We start from the raw sequence: 24,899 nt of genomic DNA on the forward strand, positions 1-24,899 counted from the left end.
TGATCCTCGTAATCAAATTTGATAATATTCAGTTATATATAAAACTATTATACCCGAAAACATGGAATTGAAATAGACATTGAAAGCTTTCTCTTCAGTAATAAATAGTTGAGTTGTGTAAATATAAGAGTCTAATTGGGTAAAAATATTAACTCAATTTGATAATGTATACATGTAGTTTATTTGTTTATTTATATTTTCTTCATTGTATAGTTAAAATTGCAAGATCATTTTGGAACGCTCGATTTCCTTACAACATTTTATAGCTACTAATAACCACATCAGTTCAACTGCCATGATTACTTTTTTCTTTTCACCCGTAAGTTCCCTTCAAACAACCACACTAGTGCATATTTTCACATCATTTTAATGTTTTTACCAATAATACGCTAATTAAAAACTCGAGTTTTTATTGCATAAGTTTATTAAACATTCTACACTACAACAACCATTTTTCAAAGATGAACTAAATTATGGATTAAAAACAATAATTTCAACATGACAAATTGTGATAATCCACCAGATTCAAATAATTTTGCACCACCTACTTCCTAATATTGTTGCTACATACATTAGTAAAGTCTGACTCATTTCATTCGAACAGTCTTACTCATTATTAGGCTTACATTTTAAACAAGTCACTCCATGTTGCCTTTATTGCTTGTTTTTCACTTTTGTTGTCCAAAATAAAGTTTGTGTTTTTGTGAAGAAAAACTTAACTGTTGTTTTACTTAAACACATGAAATGTTATTATCGTTAGATGTTTTCTCTTTAATACCCATTTTATACAACTAATTAAACATAATTATATTAAAGTGCTTCTTATATAGTATGACATTTGACTTTACAATATTTAAAAAATAAACTATTATAAAAGGTATTTCAAAGCGGCACTGTAAGTCACACCATAAAAATTTAATAATTATTGCAAAGCATTTCAAAATTTCAATCTCAAAGAATTCAAAACTTTGTTGATGATTTCAGCATCTTCTACATCACTTTGAGTCATCACAAGTTCCTCTCGGTGATCAACCAGAAATTTTCCAGAACAGGGCTAACATCAGTCCTTTCTGACATACTTTCTGATGCATCTCTTGTTTCCAAGTGTTGTAAATTACAGTGATTACCTTAAAAATTAATGAAATCTTGCACTTGACGACTTGCAAAAAATGAACATTTAATTTGTTTATTTTTGATACATTTAATGCATAATAAGTTAAACTCCCGATTATGTTTCCAACAATAAATATGTAGTTAAATATGTGAGCATCTAACAGGCCACAAAAACATGCACAGACTTTGCAATGTTGGGGCATGACTAGACTACTGCCTAATCACCCTATACTGAGTTCAAGTACATTATTACTGGCTGAAAAACTGAGGAAGTATAATATATAAGTAAAATCGGCTGGTATGGAGAGAAAACTCTACATAGAGGAGCGAAAAACGTCATCGTCAGGTTCACAAAGAAAACAAGAGGCGACTGACCGACAGCTAACCACATGTTTAAAGGGTGTTGTGTAATTGAGTGTAAGAATGTAGAGAACTAATTTAGATATTTGATTATATTTATTAATATAGGAATAAAGATGTTCCTTTGTAATAGACTTATTTTTTGGCTTGAGTTGTTGTATAAGTAAGGCTTCTTTAATTTTGCGTTTATGTTTGTTTCTTTATTTAGTTTTTGGGTGTTTTATATGATTGTGTTGTATTTATTTGATTTGCAGGGTTTGAAAACGTGTGAAGGTGACTTTTTTGTTCTTTGAATCTGGTTTCCATGTTTCTATTTGTTGCTTCAAGTATGGATATAGAAAACACTACGTAGAGGAGCGAACAACGTTTCGATCTTCTTCGGTCATCGTCAGGTTCACAAAGAAAGAAAGGGTTACTGACCGATAGCTGACCACATGTTCGAAGGTGGTTGTATAATTGAGTGTAGGGATGTAGAGGGCGTGCTTAGATGTTGAATTATGTTTATTAATATAGGTATAAAGATGTTCCTTTGTATTGGTTTATTTGGGGCTTGAGTTGTTGTATAATTAAGGCTTTTTTAATTTTGCGTTTATGTTTGTTTCTTTATTTAGTATTTGAGTGTTTTCTATGGTTATGTTGTGTTTATTTAATTTGCAGTGTTTGAAAATGTGTAAAGCTGACGTTTTGCATTCTTTGAATCTGGTTTCCATTTTTCTACTTGTTTCTTCAACATAGAAGTCGTGGCAGTTATCACGTTGTATTTTATAAATAATGTTGGTGTGGTGTTTGTCAGTGTAGTTTTTACATAGTATAGACCTTAGTTTTGTACCTGGTTTTTGAATGAATTTGGTATTAACTGGAATGTCATATTTTGTTACTAGTTTTCGCCAAATGTTTGTTATTTTTCTGCTGATGTCGGGAATATATATGGTGTGCAGCAGTATATGATTTCGTGATTTTTTAATTCGTGGGATATATTTACTTTTGTTGGTTGATTTTGCTTTTTGTCTAGGTATGTGCGTATAATGTTTTTTACTGTTTGTGAAGGAAACTTATTGATGTTGATGAAGTATTATTTTATTTTGTCTATTTCGTTGTTAATTTTATCTGGTGAGCATAGTTTTATGGCTATGTTTACTTGGTTTCTTGGTATGTTGAGTTTTTGTTTTGTTTCATGTGCTGAGTTCCAAAGAATGTATAGTCCAGTATGGGTGATTTTTCGGTAGATTTCTGTTTTAAATTGTGTATCGGTTCTTGTAATTTTGAGGTTAAAAATGATATTTGATTGCTTTCTTCCTGTTCACATGTAAAGTTAATGTGATTGAAAAAATTATGTGTGTGTTTTATAGATGTGAATCTCGCAACCGTGTCATCTACATATCTGTACCAGTATACTGGTGGATGTAATGCTGTGTCAATTGCTTATGTTTCAACTTGTGTCATAAAAATGTTGTCTAGAACTGGTGACACTGGGTTGCCCATGCTTAGGCCATTTCTTTATACATAGTTGTGGTTGTTGAACATAAAGTTTGTCTTCGTCGTGATTAATTTTCTGAGGGTTGCTGGAAATGTCTATTGATGGGTTAGGGTCTCGGATATAGAGTTCTAAGGCTATCTTGCAGACTTCAGCGGTTGGGATTTCTGTAAAGAGGGATATGACATCGAAACTGGCCATTAAGGCTTTATAATTAAGTTGATTAAGGTTAGACTTGAAATTAAAAGAGTCTTTGATGAATGAGCTGGCTGATGTTACATATTTCGAGAATGCCCATGCTATGTATTTACCAAGATTGTAATTAAACGATTCACATGTGGACATTATTGGTCGTAATAGACAATCTGGTTTATGAGGTTTGGGGATACCGTATATTTGTGGTGTGCGTGAGTCGGTCTTGCTTAGGTAGGTAGTGTTTTTGAAATTGTGTTGGCTTCTTTCATTTTTAGTAGTATTTTGTTTAGTTGCGTTTTGTGTGCTTTTGTTGGATTTGTGTGTATTGGTTTAAATTTCTTTGTGTCTGATAAAACGTTCTTCATTTTTTGGATGTATTCAATCGTGTTCGTTATGACTATAGCGTTTCTTTTATATGCCTTTAGAATTTTTAATTGTTTGTCTTGTTTTAGGTTTTTAATGGAATTAATGTCTCTTTTTGTAAGGTTGTGTTTTAGTTTTCTGTTTTGTGAAATTATGTTGATGGTTTTATGAAAAACTTCTTTGAAAAATCGTTTAAAATGTTTTTAGGTTTTTTGGAAAATACAGGTTTTTAATTCTTTCTGAGAAGTTTGGCTGTTTGGATGTCAATAGAATTGTCGAAGTTGTCTTCTTTCTGTTGGTTGTCTTCATCTTGTTTTTGTTTTCTGTAGAAAGTATCACAAGTCTCCTGGCTAGGTCTTATAAACATGTTTTAATTTCTAATGTTGGAATGTACCTGGGTGCTTTGCGAAGTTGAGTCCTTTGTTAAGTAGATGTATCTCGTCTATGTTTACAGACTCTACATAGAGTTTTCTCTACCCATACCAGCTGTTTTCACATGTATATTTTTCTCCACAAGTGGGTTTTCTCGTCATCATGGAGGAAGTATAATATTTAACGTTATTTTAACTACTTTTCGTTTTACTGTGAAATATTGTATAAAGAAAGACTGTCTGAAAGAACCATACTTTTCAAAGAACCCTAAGACACATAACATACTTTTAATACTTTTATTGCCCCTGTTAGTGACTTCAACCCAATTATGGTAGTGTTAATACAATCACATCAGACATTAGAATATTAATAAAACAAGAAGCTAACCCTCAAAGATTGATATAAATTGATATAAATTACTATATCAATACCATCTAATTCCATTATCATTTATCAAGTTTAGTAATTAGCCTGTATTTAGGTAAAAAAATAAGAAATTTTGAACAGGCTAAAGACTTTACTTACCAGTGCAAAGGTTTGTCTCAAAAGAAAGAGACGGCAATATTATGTTTAAAAGTCGCTGAAAAAACCACTTGGGGGACATTCAGAGCTTAGACTTGGTTATTCACATGTTACATATAGAAGTAAGTGAACATTGGGAACCATTTTCAAAAGTGGAAAGAGGTGAACAGGGCCACTGTGTTTAATTCAGTACACGAGTGATATCTCAGTAAATAGAAGAAATAGGCAGTTCTTACTTTACATTCAAGTTTTTCAGTATCAGTAGTTTGAGTTCCTAACTTGTACAAAACTACAGACTTTGTATTCTGACATCACAAACATCTAATTTTAACCAGTACTGCATTCAACATACCACATAACACACAAAAATTGAGTGTTTAGGTGCGTTTTTTTTTCAATATTTACTTTTAAATTAAGAAATAATTTAAGAAGATTTGAATTATAATCTACAGTTTGATACCAAACTTAATGATACAAGTTCATAAAATAGTAATTCAATAATATTTTTAATGTGAGTCAACAAATGCAAAGACATGATCTTTGATCCTTAATCCATATAAAATGGGTTAACACAAGCTGTTTGCTTAGTTCAACTTTTAGTTTCCATAAATTCACAGCATAAATCATCAAAAAATACATTTTATCTGTTGCATGCATATGCTTAGAAGTCTGTCTCCCAATCCCAGAGTTTATCAGGCTGGCTGAATTGTGACATACTTCTTAATTCAAATATTATTCACATTAGTTGTTTATGAAACATTGAGTCTCGTAGTGTCCAACACTTGCACTAGTGAAACACAATGTTTGTTTTTATTGGTAGGAAGTGAAATGGTATATCAAAATAAGACTGCTAATAATTTCAATCTAATGTTCTTTACTGGCTCAATAAGAGCTTGTAAACAACACTTTGTTGTTGTATACAAGAACTTTCATTCAATGCCTCAGCTGAACACCTAGCTCAAAATAATAAAAACTAGCTAGATTTTTTTTGTATTCTAAAATAATTTTAAATATTTAAAGAGTTCTTGAAGTACTTTACATTTTTAAGGCATGTTACAAAGAGACATGTCTAAATATTTATAAATTGAAACATCAAACCATTTAATACTTTATTAAAGTATTAATAATTTACAAATTACATATAAAAAAAGTTGTTATACATCTTAACATATTAGGTTGTCCAGAAATAAACGTCATTTTTGAACTGTAAAGTTTGGAAAAGTATAATCAAAGTAAGCGCCATTTGCTTCAACACACTTTTGCCAATGTGTAATGATGCTGTTTATGCCCCTACTGTAGAAATTATAGTTTATACGGTCAATGAGCTCCCTGAAAGCTTCTTTTGCAGCTGCCTGGTTTTGAGAGTGTTTATTGTTCAAAAAGTTGTCAGAGTGTTTGAAAAACATTAAAATCTGTAGTGGAAAGGTCTGGAGAATAATGTGAATGAGTAAGAACCTCGATTCCCAATTTGTTCAATTTTTGAAGCATCATCCTTGACAGGTCACATATTGCCAATTTTGTTGATCTTCAGTCAGTTCATGCAGAACCCACTTATCCTTTTTTTTTTTTTGTCTATCCAACTGCACTCAAGTGGTTGGCAATGCTCAATTTGTTTATGCCTAGCTTTTCTGCAAACTCACATACTGTTGTTTATGGGTCTGTCTCGTGGCTTTCCTTAATGTGTTTTCATCTAAGGATGGCTTCCTTCCATAACCCTCAGGGTCTTTAACCCTTTCAACGCAGTTAACGACCACAGTTGACTTGAAGGATCAGCATGGCAGGCAACCTTCCTTTATTCCTGTTATTCTTATGTATTGAATTTAACATGTATAGTATTGGGTACAGTCACTGAATATTTCGATGGGCTTTTGTTGAGTTATTGCCAAGATATCATGCTTTTAGTACTGATACTGTAATTAGTTGAAGTATCAAACATATATATTCAGCACCATGCCAAACATTAAAAGTTGTTATTCAGTGCCGAAAGGGTTAAGACTTTAATCTCCATGTCAAAACCTGTACATTAAGTAACAGATCCATGGCTAAATGCCTGGTTGATATTCCTTGTAGTTTCAGTAGCTTTTCTTCCAAGTTTGAAGTTGTATAGGAAAATCAGATGAAAGTCCTTTTTGTCCATGCTGCCTTGAGGGTTGCACTGAGTAGAGTTTAAACAGCAGACAATTAAAATGCCTTGTAAGTGACAAATGTTGGATTAAATTAACCAACAAAAAGTTACTCATATTCAGCTTCAAAATGTCATTGTAAAAGTTTAGACATTTACTTCTGGACAACCTAATATTTTATATATTATGTAAATACAAAACTAAACTCACCAAACAATATATGCACTAATTCAGGAGGTACTGTTCGAGGGCAGCCTGTAACAAAAAATATTGTCAATATTATTTTGTTCCTTCTTCAATATTCCACATATATTTACTATAAATAAATGTAACTTATTCATCACGCACTTAAAACGGATGCAACAGATTTTTTTTTTAAATAAAAATTTAAATATTATTGCATATTTACAAACAATATGGATTATTAATGGTGAGAAAACACAACTTTACCCAAATTTAGCTTCCTTATTATTCACAACTATTTTGGATAAGTTTGACACAAACACTTACCAGAATAAAACCAATCATCATAACAAAAACCTGATAAAAGATATCGATATCCTGGAGCTAAAATGGAGAGCATTAACTTGACAAATCTGAAAAAATAAATACGGCAATCATTTCTTAAAGTTCAAATGCAAAGTATAAACTTTACAATCTTAAACAATACATATGAATGAAAATTTCACAAAAGATTGATACTTTACAGTTTAAAATGGACAATAAGAGCTTTGTGATCCAAAATACATATATAATAAGACAGTTTTAAAACTTCATTTCATTAATATACAGCAAAAATTTCATACGACAAAGGTTCAGCAACCATCCAAAGAATGTGATTGAAATCATCAAACAATATTTATTGTAATTTACCACAACCTATTACTTGTAACTAATTACTCTTAATTATTTTTTTAAGAGTGTTCATTGCTAAACTTGTAAAGCTCTTGGTATTGATTGCAATTATACTGATCTCTAAATCTACCAAACCTCTAATCACAGTTACTTACATTTTACGATCAGTTTTTTCAATGGCTACTAAAGCTCCTCTGTCCCACACCACATCCATTAAACCAGCACAATCTCTATATATAAAAACATATACGCTCGATTTTCATTTTGTTAAACAATTAACTAACATGAATTAATGCATTTTTGAAAGAAAAAAAACTGTTCTGTTTTAACCTCTATACCATTTTCAGAAACACAAGAATTTATTCCTTACATCCAAGACATTACATCAAGCTGCACCAAATAAATTATTGAAATATACATATAATTATGATTGTGGCATATTACATTTGATGAACAGATAAACCTTTCGTGCTCCAACATTTTCTCTTAAAATATAAATTCTACTAAATCAATGTATAGTCATAAGTAAAGTTTTGGTTTATGTCTAAGCATTACTGTATTAGGAAATAACACAATATAGTAAATAAATGAGGAGAACTTTTAATATGCTTTCCTTTCAAGAAAAGTTAATTTATTTTGCAGGCTTACCTGTTAAATTTCAGAATTTCACAGCAAAAAATCTTCATTCTTCCATCAGCTGTCTAAAAAAATGTATTTCATCTTGAAATGTGTACTTTTCTCAATTAAAATTCATAAAGTAATGTAAGTTAGAAGAGTAAATGTCAATAAATGTTTTATTATATGTTCCTTTTGTTTGTTTGGAATTAAGCACAAAGCTACACAATGGGGTATTTGTGTTTCTAGCAGTGCAAGTCTACAAATGTACCTCTGTGTCACTGAGGGGCAGATGTTCATTTTATTTAGCTAAATAGCACTGATTCATTTTCCATAGAAATGGATTGATTTCCAATGCATACAAAAAAAAAAAAAAAACCCAATATATGAGGATTCAAAATTATTACTATGCCTAACAAACAAGACTATCACACCATCACAAGTCATATTATTCAGTTAACTTTCTCTGTTGCTTTTGTAATTGAAAATGTTATCATCTGGACATTAATTACAATGATAATAAAATCAGTATTATTCCAGTGTATGTATGTCTTTGTGAATAAAGTTTTCAAATTTCTGCAACAAGCTATGTATAAATTGTTATAAACAAAAACAAACCCAGACAAAAAATCAAAAGTGCTGTACTAGTCGACAGGATCCCCAGGGTACAGGCTGTAATGTGGGATAAAAAACATATCTAAGGTTTTCAAGATGACTGCAAAAGTATGACCCACATTGCCATGGGGTTATACCAACTATCAGACTTAACCTCCATTCATCAGTCTCACATGAAGTATAATATAATCAAAAGAAATAGAAACAGAAATTAAGAGAGCGAGATGTGGGTTCTCATGCCCACAGTGTCCCACATCTATAATCACCCTTCACTGCCTACAGACAGTTATGAGTGACTGCTCTCTAAAGTAAAGAAGAAGAAAGAAATAACAGAAAAAATAAAGAAAAATAATAAGGTACTACCATTTGGATGCAAGTTAAATAAACTTACCTCCTGAAACTGGCATTCCAGGTGGTAAGGCACTAATTAATAGCCGATTAGACAAATTATAACTAGTATAAAGGGTCCCAACCAATTACCTAAACCAGCCCCCAACCATTGTCCCTAAATCCACTGTAACTACCAATTGTCAGACTCTAAACAAGCCTTGAGTTGTGATAAGGGGTTCATCTGCACAAAACAGTGCTAAATTGTTTAAATGTTCTTATTAACAACTAAAGATAGTTATCAGAAATTCTGGGTAAAATTTCCTTAATTTTTACTTCTTTATATTTATTTAATACATTCTTAGATTTATAATTTTTTATTTGATTTATTTATTAAATCTATTAAATATTAATTTTTCTATCAATATTTCAACATTAATAACAAAATATTGTAATTTATTACAAACTTTACAAAATTTGAATAACTGTGAAGAGTATTTCTATTGAGAGAGTAAACCATGTACTCCAAAACCAATCTTATATATCAAAAACATTTAGATTTGTATCATTATCAATAATTTTAATTTCTAATTCCAAATAATGTACTTCTACTTCAGCCTTCATATTTATAAAATTTTGACAAACAATAATATAACAGAAAAAAAAAATTAAACTGTGTAAAATACCTTCAAATAATATAGTAGACACAAGAAAAAAAATACAAAATACTTAAAAACTTCTTGAAAAAGTTTAACAGTTGAAAAAACTGTTAAAATTATAAAAACTTCTACCTTGCCACTTTCACATTGCTTATTAAAAGCTGAATATCATGTAGAAATAAAAATGCAACTTTTTGAGTACAGAAACATGTAAATCATATTTTCACATGTAAAAAAAGACAAAGATTCAAAGTATCTCAGATTTTACTTGTTTAAAAGTAATTTGTTTATGATAAATCAAAGCAATGCTGATGTTCTCATTTTAAACATAGTTTAGGTAAAATAAACAGTAAAATGACATTGAATCTATAATGAACTGCATTTACGATGAGTCAAGAGTTAGAGAGTATAACCTTTGTTTTGAGGTATTCTGCACAAAAAACAAACACTCGGAATTTTTGTACAAGTAAATATAATCCACAGAAGGTTTAATATCAAATGTGGCCTTATTCCCAAAGTTTACATCTGAACCTTATTACAAACTTTCAGGTGATTTAGCTAAACTAAACATCATATGCTAATTCTGAAAATACTATATTAACACATAATCATTAAGACTTATTCTCAAACTACATAACTTAAATATCATATCATATAATTTTCTTTGCTGGCTATTTTATGTTAACTTGATTTTTACCAAATATTTTACAGTTTTTCATAATTCAGCATTTGTCTAAAGAATGTTTTCATTTTAGAAGAGTTTTATGTAGCTTAGGCTGGACTGAACTTAGAATTAAAGTTGCTAATTAATAATAAAAAAACCTAAAACTGAAACTCCTAAGCCACTGTAACTCTCCACAAATACCACAACTACAGTGACTTTTCACATCAAACATGAGAAAACAGAGCTCACCGGAGGTTTGATGCAAACCTTTTTATTAATTACATATAATAAAAAACAAATAGAACAGCTTTTTCAGTAACCTTATTCAGACTTCAGTACTGTGAAAGAAACAGAAAGTTACACTCCAGGCAGATAAAATTCACGAAAAAACTACAAATCAAAAACTATTTCATTATATCAAAAAAAGCTTATAGAAAAGCTAATAAATATTAAAATAAGTATGTTAGAGTGAAATTTTATACCAAATTTTAATTTCATCTGCTTTAATAGTGAAAGATAAAACTAACACTATTGATTAATACTCATTATGTTATTGTTTTGATAACACACAAAATAATAAGTAAAGTTAAAATTAAAAATTTAACTACAAGAGCCAAGATTGACTATTGTGTTACATGGATGTTAGGTTTGAGCTTACATTTTTGAGGGATACTAAATATTTTTCATCATATTGCATGTGTCACATAGACACGCTTGAGCTTACATTTTTTGAGGGATACTAAATATTTTTCATCATATAGCATGTGTCACATAGACAAACTTGAGCTTACATTTTTTGAGGGATACTAAATATTTTTCATCATATAGCATGTGTCACATAGACAAACTTGAGCTCAACTTTTTTTTTTACAGGATACTATATATGTTTTATCCTATAGCATAAGCCTAAACTTGTCATTTGCATGGTAATCAAATATTTGAAAGCATACCATATAAAACTGATTGGTAAACAGACTGTATATCCTTGGTTAATTTAAAAATACAACTGCAAAAAATTTATGTTTTGTACTCCACTTACACACATTGAACGAGTATTTAGTAAACAATTTAACAAGTAGTTGGATAACTGAATAACTTTATGCCTAGTATAAATACATAGATCAAATTAATCAACTTAAAAGCATTAAATAATATATAATTAGTGAAAAAAAAAATTAAACAAAAACTAACCTTGTAAATGTTTCCAGAAATTTGTTCCACAGGCTCAACAACGTACTCTAACCCTTGTTCCTGAAAAAACTCTTTTACTGCTTTTTCCACATACTCCACACCTACTACTCTATGACCATTATCATAAAACCTGAAAATGTTTGGAATCAAAATAAAGTGGAGAGGAAGAAATATATGAAATTTTATTGTAAAAGTACATCATAAGTGCTAAATGTTAATCAGAGTATAATGAAAGGGATTTCACAATGATCAATCGTACAAATTTAATAGACAACTCGAAAAATCTCCCTTATAAGCTGATGTAAGTAGTTCTTTCTCTAATTTTTAGTTAATTTGGCTGCATTATTCTGACATCTACATCTGCTCAACTACAAGAGATTCAGAGTTAAGATCTTACAGTTACCAAAAACCTCATCATCAGCAAGTACAGCTGGACAATTAACTCAATTAATCAATTACCAATGACCATTACCTGCATCAAACTGGATTACTGTCAGAAATGGGCATGTCATGGCTCAATCTTAGGACCTTTCATTTTTTTTATTTAAATTAAATGACATAGATGAAGGAATGGTCAATAAATTACATACATTTGCTGATGATATTAAGGTCTTGGATGTTGCAACCTGTGAAAAGGATGCTACTGCTTTACAAAAGGATTTAGGTCATTTAGTAAGTTGCATAAATAAATGCCAGATGGGTATTGATTATAATAAAAGCAATATAATGCATCTAGATTGTCATAATTGGGATGCTAATAACCTTAACACTGTTATGAAAGAAAAGAATATTGATGTAGTGGTTGATCAGTCTATTAAACCATCTAAGCTGTAGTAGGGCAAATAAGATTGTAGATTGTATCTACAGAAACTGAATACAAATATAAAAAATATTATACTTTCATTGCAGAGGTCACTGATCAAGTTACATTTGGAATATTATGATCAGTCTTAAGTTCCTTAATTAACAATGGATATTGAATTGTTGAAAATGATTCAGCGGAGGACAGCTAGAATGGCGCCTGGAGTGGAAAGGTTGTCATATAAGAAGGTACGATTTCTGAAATCATCTTCTCTTAACAAAAAGGCATTTAAGATTGTTAAGGGAATTGATAGTGTTGATGCACTACCTCATTTCATACTTAATGGTTTAAATATAAAACTAAGGGGCACATATATAAATTTTGGCAGGAAAAGACTATTTTCAGCTAAGACAGTTTTATTTTTCTAACAGAATGGTTAACCACATATAAATTAGTACAATATCCCTCCACAAACAAGAATGTAACACCACCTCCTAGTGCAACTGGCTTCCTTTATACTAATTTTTAAAATATCAATTGCATCTATATTAGAGAAGAAAGAAGATGCAACAAAAGTGGAGAGCAAAGGTAAGAAGTGTGAATGGAAGTAAGTTTTTATTGGAAATACCAACATGCATTTCCATCCAATAAAGAATAAGAGAAACAGATAAGCTGCTGGACCAGTCCAGTGAAAGTAATAGAAGAAGGACAACAAAGTGCGTAAAAAACAGGAATGGAAATCATAAACAAAAAAAGTGTGCACCAATAACAATGAACTGTGTGAAAAGGGCAGAGGTTATTGGGATCTGAACTGGAATAAAGAACAACAATGAAAAATGGAACAAAAAGATATAGGGGTGTGCACACACATGCACACAAAAAGGAAAACCAGAAAGTAACTGCAAGAGCTGTCTGGGAACCAACAATAGTCAAGACAGACAAGCCCTGGTTGAAAAGCCATACGAGGGGCTCACACATAAAAAGTCTTAATGGTCATGAAAGAAACTGGACAAATCCTATGCATGAAATCAGAGGAATGACACAGCCACATGAAAGAAAGAGAAGCATGAGAATGAAAAAAATGGTCTGAGAAAGAGGAAGTCAGAAGACTCAGCAGAGAAAACCATGAGTGAACTAGACAAGAGGGTTCTACCAGAAGAACTCAACAAGAAGTGTCCTAAATGAAATAGGAGACAAAAAAAACAAGTAAAAAGGAAATGATCAAGCCAGTCCATAGTGAATGCATCCACTACTGGTGCTAATTTATGCATGACAAGAGACCAGAATACAGAATAAAAGCTTGGCACTGACACCAATACAAAGGCAGTGATGTGAGGAGTACCCAAACTAGAGCAAAGCTGTTAAAAAAACATGAAAACCAATGGACGACTCCTTAGAAAATATCTGGTCAGATCTTAACAGACAATCACTGTGAGATTCAGGGCATTCAGAACATAAATCACAATATAAACTTGTAGAAAATGAGACCAAAAGAGGAAATTGAGAATTTGAAAATAGAGAGTGAACTGAATGCCTTCATAATGATTCATGTAGGATACTACTGTTAAGTTGTCTCAATGGATCATCACCAAATGGCTACATCGTCTGGAAGAAAATGATCCATATCCTAACAAACTGCTACAATATACTAAAGGTTGACACAAAGTCTAGACTCCTCCCAGTGCCAGTGTCTTAAAAGCATTAAGACAAACATCCCAATCCACCATGGAAGCATCTGTAAAAGGATGAAGACCAGGATGTAAGGAAAGAATAATAACACCCACCATAGTATCGATCCTCTTCAACCACCAGGTATGATCAAGGTGAATAGAAGATGGACAGGAGATCCCAAGAGAGGTTCCATTTGTCATGTAGAGTTCACTGTTAACATTTTTTGCAAAGGGTCACAAATCAAAGCCCATGTCATCTCATTTATTGACTTGAATTCAAAATTTTATTGGACTACCATTTTATGAAGCTATGTAAATATTTTTGGAACTAAATTGTAGATTATAAAACTTAAACTTTAATATTATACGAGTTAATTTCTTAACTTAAAAAGTAAATATTAAAAAATAACACCTAAATATAGATTTTAGTGAGTCACATATGTTGAATGCAGCACTATTTAAAATTAGGTGTTTGTGATGCCAGAATACTAAGTATATGGTTTCATACACATTAGGAATTCAAATTACCAATATTAACAAACTATAATATAAAGTAAGATCCTCATATCTTTTTATTTTGCTGAGATATAGCTTCTGTACTGAATCAAACACAGTAACCTTGTTCACCTCTTTCCATTACCTCTTACTACAATATATGACATGTGAATAACCAATCAACTGCTTAGAATGTCCTCCTCATAGATTTTTCAGCTATTTTATTCTGTGAAAGGGCTATGTTCTTTCAAACCAAATTTCAAAAAGTCTGCTCAAAGTTTCATATTTTTGTAAACCAAAATATATCTTAGTTACTAAGCTTAATAAATTATAGTTTAATTCTATGGTATTATTTTTGGTTATTCAACTGTGTGTGTGTGCAACCTAAAAAAATAATTCTGTTTGATATCCTCCATGTGCAAAATTTTAAAAGACTTAGCAATCTATATCCAGAAGCAAGCAAATTCAAACATCGTAGCTAGAAAATATAATTGTTTTCTTTACTTCCTTATTTATTGTTCTATATTTTAAGAAAAATAGGTTTAATAAGTTAGTTCTAAACAGTAATAATCTATATACACAGGTATAATAATTGAAATGTTACTGGATACTACAAAATAATAGTCCACTAAAACACAGCCAAGACAGGTAGACTAAAGATCAGTTTTATATTATTGGACATAGTAACATGAATGCATGTGGTACCACATTATATAAAATGTTAGCTAGTCATACTGGAAGGTCAATATAATAAAAAATAATAAATATATATATAGATATGTATGGCATTATGAGACTCAAGCTACTTAAAACTAAACATTTGTATTTTTGTGTTATAATATTTAGTCATTTTAGCATCAGAAAAGCATAATTTATATTTAATTTCTAATTTTTTATGATGATTACAAGGTTGGTCAAATGACAGACCCACATAGTTATAGTACAGAAAATAACAAAATATAAAGTCTTATTAAAAATAAACATTTGAAATGTATTTTTAAAAGGTCTTAGAGATTATGCAAATAATATTCGAGATTTCTGGAACAAAAATAGCTTTTTAATCATAACAAGAAATCAATTTGCACTCGGACAAGTAATGAAACATACTTGATATTTTTTTTACGAGCAATTCTTTAGAAAAATATTTTGTTACAAATCTGATTTTTGTGTACAAAAGAATTATAATCTTAATTGAAAGTCTATCACATTTTGTGAAGATAAGCATGCTGTGTCAAAAGTTATAGTGCAAATACTTAACATGTAAATGTGTAGACAAACTTGTATATATTATACCAAGCATGTTGCAAAAGGGTTAAAGATGCATATGAGCACAAATTAAGGAACAAGTTTGTTCCTTATATAGACAAACTTGTATATATTATACCAAGCATGTTGCAAAAGGGTTAAAGATGCATATGAGCACAAATTAAGGAACAAGGGGTACTATTGAAGCTAAATACCATGAAAGAGGAAGAGAAGAGAAGGATATAAATGTGGAAACCAAACTTTCCATGCCCTGAAAATGAAGTGGAGAAGTCTATGCCCTGCTAAGACAGGAAGAGAAGAACACACCCAAAGAACTAGACACTGGGCAGGTGTGAGATAAGACTTCTTACATTTGCCTAGCCAACTGACAAAAACTACTTCCCAAACAAAGAGAAGGGTATGGTTGAAGAAATCCTACTGGGATGAGGCTAAAACAAATTAATCATCCATATAATGGTGGAATTTTAATCCCAAGTCATGAATATAATGAGAGAAAGGTATGCATTTTTGACAAACAAAATATGGGGGTGATGCCAGTACAGAAGGCAGAGCACAGAACTAATAAATTCAACTTTGATGTACAAATAAAAGATAAAATATGGATGTTGAAGAAATAGTGATGTAAAAATAAGCTTCAGAGATGCCTACTTTGGTCATCCAAAGACCTAGGAGAAAAAATACTAGAAGCTAAGAAAACTATCCATGGTAAACTGAAGAAAGATGAGATATTCATTGAGAAGTGAAAGATCTATGACAAGATGTCAAACTACAGTTATCTTGGAAATGACAAACATATGGGAATAAATTCCTGTAAAGGGCAAGAAATCTTTTCAGTAATATCTTTGTTCAAAAGATCTGACAGTACCTTGAATAGATGCTAGCAAGATATTTAATTATTTGGAAGAAAGAAAGGCACAAAAAGACAAAAGAGGACGAAAGGAAAACAAAATGCAAGAACTTATAGCACCCAACAGTCAAGCACAAAGAGAATTCATGGATTCACAAATCAGGACAAAAATGTCCCCATTATTCCTAAGCTTAGAGGGCAGTCACCAACAAGACTATTGCCATTAAAACCTACAGACAGTGAAAAAATGAGAGAACAAGAATGTGATGGAAGAACATGGAGCAGAAAGAAGTTTAGATAATGCAACTGAAAAAGAGGAAGCTTCAAAAAGATGGGATACAAGGGTAGTCAACAAAATATAATAGCACATGACCTCATCCCATGATTACAAAGATTGAAGTATCCAACCAAACACCCACTGGCAGGAGAAAGGTCTCAGAGATAAAAAGGAAACAAAAATACCCAGGCAAGAAAGGTGTCCCTCCCTATTAAATCCCATCAATAGATTAACTAAGCAAAAAGGGACAAGGCCAAGGAAAAAGACATGCAAATGTAGAAAAAGAAAGAAAACCTCTCAGACTAATGGAGGATTGCTTCCAAAAGGAGATGGATGGAAGAGATAATGTAAAAGGATAGTGAGAGTAAGGAAAAGGCAAGAAATCAAGCTTATAAAAGACTAACAGAGGTAAAATGGATTGGAGCCTCAAGCCTGAAAAAGAGACCTTAAATTCAGGAGTCCTAGAAAAGGACTTAAGACTGGTTATAAGCTAAGGAATATCTTCATCCATTTGATGAGAACATGGCATAATGGCAGCAGAGTGCAAACAAAAAAAAAACTTTAGCATGAACTCAGATATCAGTGGAAGGAGAAAAACAATATTATACAAAAAGGGCCAAAGAAAAAAAGAAAATAAAGACTAGTGATAGGTATAAGAGAGTGAAAAAAAGGTAATATACTTGAGAAAAAAAATTGTCAAATTTTGTTACACAGGCCAGAATCCTTTACAGTGGGTGTCTGCAAATTGTTGGCAATAAATTTTACAATAAACAAACAGCATGCAATCCTCATGTTTAAACATAATACATTCACAACAAGTCAAGTATACATGTAAAAAAATGTGTTACATTATTGGTTATCTCAGTCATATCCAAAGCTTTAAATAATTGTCTTCTTTTCATCAAAGTCTACACAGTATGGTTCAAATACTTCAGAACACCTTTTGGCAAGACAAATTGCTGTCCTCTATCTTGTTATTAAAATACAAGATGTGAAAATCACTTAACAATCACCACTTCTCTTCCGTACCAGTTACACTCTACATCAAGTGTTGAAAGAGGTGTTGCAAACATAGACATAAACTGGGAGAAGCACATCCAAAAGGAAAAGAACAATGTTTGGACTGGGAATCAAACCACCTGAAATTAAAATCTCCATCCCTTTGAAGATAGTAATATGGGTGAAGGTAAAAACAACGTGTCCCAAGATGTAAAGTGGCTTTTGTACTATTGTCCATACACAGCAAGTCAACTGTATGCAAAACCCAGCCACCTGAAGCCAACATTAATGTGGAGGTAGAAAAGAGGATCATAATGGCAGAGTCAACTGCAATCCAAAACTCACCCTTCTAGTGGGGGTAAGAGAGGATCAAACAAACTTCACCTCAAGTTCAATAGACTGGAAGGAGATATCATACCCACCAATCTGTGAACAGAGCATGCGATAACAAAGTGACAAAATGTTTTACTAATCTGGGAATCCAACATCTGAATGATTGGAATAATAAAAATATCCCTGTATTGTGAAATATATCACTCAAAATGAATCAAACAGGAACCATACCCAGTGCAGTAACATCTTTTGTACACAAAAACCTTTAAGAAAGAGTGTAAGAGAAAGAACTGAAGTAAACTGCATGTGCAACCACCATGACCCAAACCACAGCAGCTTTGAACACGAGTTCCATTGAGGGAAGGAATACACACACTTATAATACATGTATGAAGAATTATGTTGACTGGTCCAGTTCTGAATCCAAAATCCAGCCACTGAGAATCAACATTTATTTGAGGATAGGATGAAAAATCCCAATCAAAGGGGTGAGCTGCAGTTTTGATGGCTCACTCCAGAGCTAAAATATCCCCTGGGATAAACCCACTCAGAGATGGAACATCAGACCAGAAGACATCTAATTATTTTAGATTAGCAAAAACTACTGCCCTACTCTAAACTGAATAGATTCAATATGATTTGAATCATATATATCAGTCACATTCAAGAGGATGCTTCCAATGTCCACAACACCAACTGCTTGGAACTAGAAAGTGGTAACAACTCCAACACTCCACTGGAGAAAAAAAAAGGAGTAGAAAATGCAATGGAGAGTCTATAAGGATGTCAACAGAAGTGACCACAAAAACTTTGTTTTGAAAAGCAGACCATTCCTGATTTATTCAATCGAAGTAATGACAGGAATAAGCAGTTATCCACTTCTGCTTTAAGGTAAAGTCCATGGGTTAGTATGGTATGGAACAGGCATATTAATGAAGCAAACATATCACAAGGAAATACCTACAAGCACTCTTGTGGAACACCACATCTCAATGTGCATTTAGTAGTCATGGAAATTATAACTGTTAAGTCATCCTAGCCTTACAGTGTGGATTTCACTAGTTTAAGTATACCTGGACAGGCATCACTTGTTACAGAGCACAGTCCATTAAGAAAAAACAAAGGGCATGTTCCTGATAAATAAGAGTTATATATAATATAAAAAAAAAAAAACTTACCCAGTCACAGTCTCACTGAAATCTGAAAAATGGCAACAAGTAGAAGATAATAATCAAACAAGAAAGAAACAGCTAACCAATGCAGATAGCAAGAGATGAATGAATAGTGTGATCCATGCGCCCAATTGAAATGTTTCCTCCAACGGACGACAATGATGAGATATCAGGGAAAAATTAAAGTGTCTAATCTGATGAGAAGACATCTGGAACAAAGAAATTATGAGAAGAAGATAAAGAATAAGACAGTCAATCTAAAAGCTGAAACCAACTAATAAAAGTGAAAGAAGAAAAGTCACCAATAGAGGATATTTACAGTGGAATTGAGAAGCAGGAATGGAAGCCATCCAGGTAAAAGAACAATGAAGAGCATGTACATGACATACTAGTCTCTCTGGATCAGACTGGAAACATAGGTTGGAATTACATGCACAAGCTGCCAAAGTTCTGGGTAGGAAATATTGATTCAGGTAAGGGAAACAATATGTAGAATGATACAGGGTAGGTGAAACATTAATGAAAAATAAATCTTACCAATGATGTCCACATACTAAAAGAAAAAGGAAACAAGTTTTGAGAGATAAGTGAAAAACTGAACAAAAGAACAGTAAAGCAGTGAAACAAACCACACTGACATCCCAATCTAGAAGGAACACAACAGTAGTAAGAGGGAAGGAGGGACAAACCTTTACAGTACCCAGTACAGAAAAACAAAAAGGCATGGCATAAGGCAGCTCAATAATCCCCAATCAAGGAGACAGAAGGTCTTGATCAAAGAGCCAAGTGAAGAAATCCATAAGATGAGGAACAATGGGGCAAACAGGTGAAAACCCCTAACCCACAGCAGAAAACATTCCACTTACTTTGATAAACATCCATAGAGAAATGGCAAATGGAATGTGCTATTATGTAACAAGGAAGGAAAAAAATTATCAGAAATTGAAGAAAGTGATAAAATAGAACACACATGAGAAATCATGGCCATATTAGCCCTAGCTCATCCTGCAGAGAGTACAAAGGAAAACATGGCAAAAATAAGATGGACAAAAGGGCTATCAAATTCCTCATCATCCCAAGCATGTTCAGGTGGAAAAAAGCAGTATCATAAAAAGAAGGTAGACTCATAAAACAATCAATAAGAACTAATAATTTCATAGTCAACTTCCTCTCCACCTGCAGCCTATATAAGTTTGCTGACAAATGGTATAGCCGCCATAGTAGTAACACAAACTTCGGAAATCATTGTTATTGATGAATAACTAGACAATGGTGTTAGAATAAACAAATAAATACAAAAACTAGAAAGAAAAAAAAGCAAGTTATCCTTGTGTTTGCAAACTTTTGAAGAAAAAAAACAATTACACTTTGGAATAAATTACAAAACATTTCAATCAATACTGAAACATATTTCAAAAAATCAATGTGATCTTGACATATCACAGCCAAATGAGAAAAAAATTCAGTAGAATCACACAGAGGGAGTCGCCTGCATCAGGAGGATGTGTTACACTCCTATTGATTAATTAATTTCTATAAAGATAAACAATTCTTATAACTACTATGAATTTTACATGCCCCTTTGACACAAAATTAAATCTGACACAAACAACTCAAGGTTATGATTGGCTAGTTCTCAAGGCCAACTTGTACTGAACATCCAGTTTATATGACATTGACATTCAAGCCTATACATTTCATCACACTCATTAAACATAACCCTTTATTCTCAAAAAAAAAGAAAAAAAAAAGAAAAAGTCAACTATTCGAAAATGCTCGAGTTTTGGTTCTCATTTTGAAAATATTAATCTTAAATTGTTGTACCTAAAGATGTCCATCACATTACAAAAATGGTAATTCAAAAATATCTTTAAAAGACTAAGAGAGCACCGAAATATAAATATTAGTCTCATAAAAATTAATAACTAACTAAATGCCATCAATTAATAAGACTGGCAGTTAATCAGCATATTCACTAATCACTAAGCTCAACAACTAAGATTACAAACTACTTTAAACTTGCTGTTCACAATATAAAATTGTGATTTTTATCAACAGAAAGAATAAAAATATTAGTCCTAAAATAATACACTCTTATACAATTTTCTAACAACAATTGGCAGATTTTATATATGCTTTACTAAAACAAAAAATACTTTGTGTTTAATATAAAATGCATAACAGCTTTCACATCACACACATACACAAGTACTCTAATACATGATAGCAACAAACTGTCTATCATTTAAGCTGTGAGTGTGTGTACCTATTCATGAAAATAATCTTGCACTTGTGAAAATGTATTGCTACAAATATGAGAGGCTAAAATCAAAATTATAATTCTAACCATTTCATGTCCACACATTTTCCACACATTGGAAAGAAAATCTGTACATCCTTACGACCATTAAGAAGAATATCTGTATACTTTTCCAAATACCTGAAAATAGAAATAAAATCTGTTACAGGCATGGGATTCACAGTGATAAACTTATGCTTATACATAAAAAAAGCAAGCATGTGTTGCCATAATAACATTACTACTTCTACTTCACTGCCAAAACCTTCCTTACATCAAGAAAAGTATGAGCTAGCAAGTATGATGTCAAGTTCCTAAATACAGTCACAGATGTCTATCTTTAAAGCTGTTTATGACACAAGTGGCACCTCTCATTAATATTCAGCACTTTATCTATTTAAAAATAAACTTCAATCCTTGTTAAAAAGGTTATGATGGATAACTGTAATTCATCTAAATGTGTTACTGAAATTACTGTAAACAAGAACTAAGGTTCATAAACAACAGTGTCTGTTTGTCAATGTTTTTAGTTTTATTATGAAAATATGAATTAACAGAGTAAAATACTGCTTTTAAGCAACCTTAAATGTGTGTGTATGTGTGAATGAACCACACTAAATATTTTTAGACAAATCTTATCCTTGGTTTTCAACAACTGTACATACAAGTGTCTTTAAGCAAACTGTCATACTTGATGTCTTATTCTCACTTTACACTTGCTGTAAATCACAGGCATAACACTAATTTTGATGTACAATGCTTTCATTTCAGATAGATTTGACATGCCATTTTTACACAAATCTGCTTGAAATCTGTAACTAATACATTAAGACTAATGTATTAAAAACATTTATTGTCTAATATGGTTTTTAAAATAAATATTAAATCTCTTGGTTACCAATACTTTGCCACTTTCAACAATGAAACTAACTAAAAATAGATTTTGATGGAAAAATTAAATCACAAAATGTATTGAAAAGAAAACCTCCATAAAATTTTTTATCAAGGTTTCCTGTATGAATAGGAAATCAACAACAATTTAGCAGATGTGGCCTTTTAAAGAATAAGACTAACATAGCATGGTTTCTTATGACTAAACTTTTCTCGTTGTGGCTGTAACAATGGGTAACTACCTACTGTAAAGCATTTTCAATGAAAGGAGATAACTTCTCAATGGAAAAAACTATATATTTGATTCAAAGGCTGTACTAGGCTTACTCAGAATGCTAGGAGAAGAACAATAATAGCTTTGCCGTTTTAAAATTATATAGCATAAAACAATATTGTTCTTATAGTTACACAAACTAAAACATTAACAAAATCTAGCAAATCAAATGTAAACACTTTTTAACATGACTTAAGATATAAAAACAAGTTAACTGCGTGTTACCAAATGAGGTTGTAGAGCTAAAACATAAGGCACTTAAAGATCAATTGAGAAACCACATGAATAACAAATATTCATAGTCATACACCAAGTTATTCAACTGAAATGGTTATATGCCTAATTACTTCTGCAACTTATGAAAGAATAATGTGAGATTCACATGCCCCACTGAAGAACAAATTGATGATAAATAATGATCTTGAAGTTAAAACAGTTGAATCGATAGTTACTTATATTTTTCAATTGAAAGATTGTGACTTGAATATGAAAATAACAAAGTACAACTTCTTCTGGGTCACATTTCTTATTAACATTAGAGTGCAGTGGTTAATTTGAATACACACATTGGCTACACCAATCACTGTCATGTAAAATAATTAATTAATCAAAATTATAATTAAAATCATTAAATATGCAAAACTAACCAACTAAACAAAAGCGGTGTTTTAATTACTACTGTTTTTTTATTATTCCAACTCTACAGTGACCAAAATATTTCTATTATAATTTTTCATTATTCTACCTTATTAAATTTGTTCATTTTAATCAATTAGTGTCACGATTAACGAACATATTCAGTTTAAATTAGAGTGTTTTATTATTACCGTTTCTAACTAATCAAATTATCAAAATAATTAGAATACTGTTATTGTGGTTTTTGTTGTTAAACAAAAAAATTCCCCATTGGGATCTCTGTGTTATGCCTACGCCTCGTGTATCTAAAAATGTTGAGAGTTGTTTTATTTCAGCCACCTCACACAAATAAGCGATTAATTGATAGGCCTAACATTCGATTAGCATATTCCACTAACTGTCCAGCTCACACGGAACATCTTTAACAATTATATAATACTATTTATATGTATTCTATTACTAACATGCATCGCTTTTGGTTATGACAGACTTAATTTACTCTCACTCTCACGCTTAACGTTTAACTTTATAATCAATGAATAGTTCTTACTTAACTGTATTTTACTTATATGTGTAACTTTATAATCAATGCACAGTTCCTATTTAAATCGATTTCACTTACATATACGCATCCTGTTATTTTTATCCCAAATTTTCACTAAGGAACGTATGGAATTATTTCGTTAAACCAGTTTTACTTACGGATGTCTGTCCTGCATGTGCCATTTGGTGTTATTTTTTTCCCATGCGGTCTTCCAATAGTCCAAAGAGTCTTGAGAAGCCATAATTATGTGAATTTTTTTTTTTTTTTTAATTTTATACTTACTCGGACGAGAGGGAAGACAGCTGATAAACAGCAGATATCATTAACTCTTGCGCTTTGAGCATTACTTTTACAATACGATCACTCCCCTCGGTGGGCTGAGCAGATAGCCCTTTGTGGCTTTGTTATAAGAAAAACAAACAAACAAACAATACGATCACAGCCTCAATGTGTCAAACAACTTTTTTTTTTTTTTCAGTAACAGAACACAAACTGTGGATAGTTGAACCCAGTTAGCATGCTAACCATCTGGCATTTTTTTGAAAAGTAAACATAAGTTGATAGCTCAAAATTTAAGTTTTTGCCCCATATTTCATTGTTAATATAATATTTATACGTTCATTTTGGTTTAGTTTTTGTTTCTTTTCTTCAAGATTGTATTCTATCCTTACATGACTGAAACTTACAATCTGGTACTTAGCCGTTGACCATCATTACCACATCGTTACGTATGTGGACTTATAATGCTGGAAAACAGGTTTCAATAGCCGTGGTGAGTAGAGCACAGAAAACCCATTGTGTAACTTTATGCGCAACTTCAAACAAACAAATGTAGCAGGTAATAAATGAAAAATTTATGCCTGCATATCACACATACATTGCTTTTGTGGGTGAAATATCCCGCTCACGCTTCTAATTATTCAAAATAAGAATAACATGATAAGTT

General features: G+C 31.6%; 1 protein-coding gene across 2 annotated transcripts; it reads right to left on the reverse strand.

Annotated features, from left to right (window-relative positions):
- Positions 1-406: 406 nt before the first annotated feature.
- Positions 407-24,573, reverse strand: LOC143230369 (thiopurine S-methyltransferase-like). Of its 2 annotated transcripts, none has more exons than XM_076463830.1 (8): positions 24,112-24,573; positions 21,657-21,749; positions 11,449-11,578; positions 8,026-8,078; positions 7,533-7,607; positions 7,033-7,118; positions 6,733-6,777; positions 407-1,127 (listed from the first exon to the last, which is right to left on the reverse strand). In XM_076463830.1, exons 1-8 carry the CDS (start codon positions 24,192-24,194, stop codon positions 1,009-1,011), a joined length of 684 nt encoding a protein of 227 aa, XP_076319945.1. In that variant the 5' UTR covers positions 24,195-24,573; the 3' UTR covers positions 407-1,008. The 2 variants fall into 2 exon arrangements, with proteins under 2 accessions (XP_076319945.1, XP_076319946.1); XM_076463831.1 differs by having other exon boundaries at positions 24,032-24,152.
- Between the last annotated feature and the right edge of the window lie 326 nt (positions 24,574-24,899).

This window comes from Tachypleus tridentatus, chromosome 10 (genome assembly GCF_004210375.1).
Source record: "Tachypleus tridentatus isolate NWPU-2018 chromosome 10, ASM421037v1, whole genome shotgun sequence".
Classification (NCBI taxonomy): Eukaryota; Metazoa; Arthropoda; class Merostomata; order Xiphosura; family Limulidae; genus Tachypleus; species Tachypleus tridentatus.

Excerpts from the sequence above, each read along its gene's own strand:
- LOC143230369 (XM_076463830.1), bottom strand. The coding sequence starts at position 24,194 with ATGGCTTCTCAAGACTCTTTGGACTATTGGAAGACCGCATGGGAAAAA. Across the intron at positions 7,608-8,025 it reads GAAATTCTGAAATTTAACAG|AGATTGTGCTGGTTTAATGG; the intron begins GTAAGCCTGCAA and ends TTTTATATATAG. Across the intron at positions 1,128-6,732 it reads ATTAGTGCATATATTGTTTG|GTAATCACTGTAATTTACAA; the intron begins GTGAGTTTAGTT and ends TTAATTTTTAAG.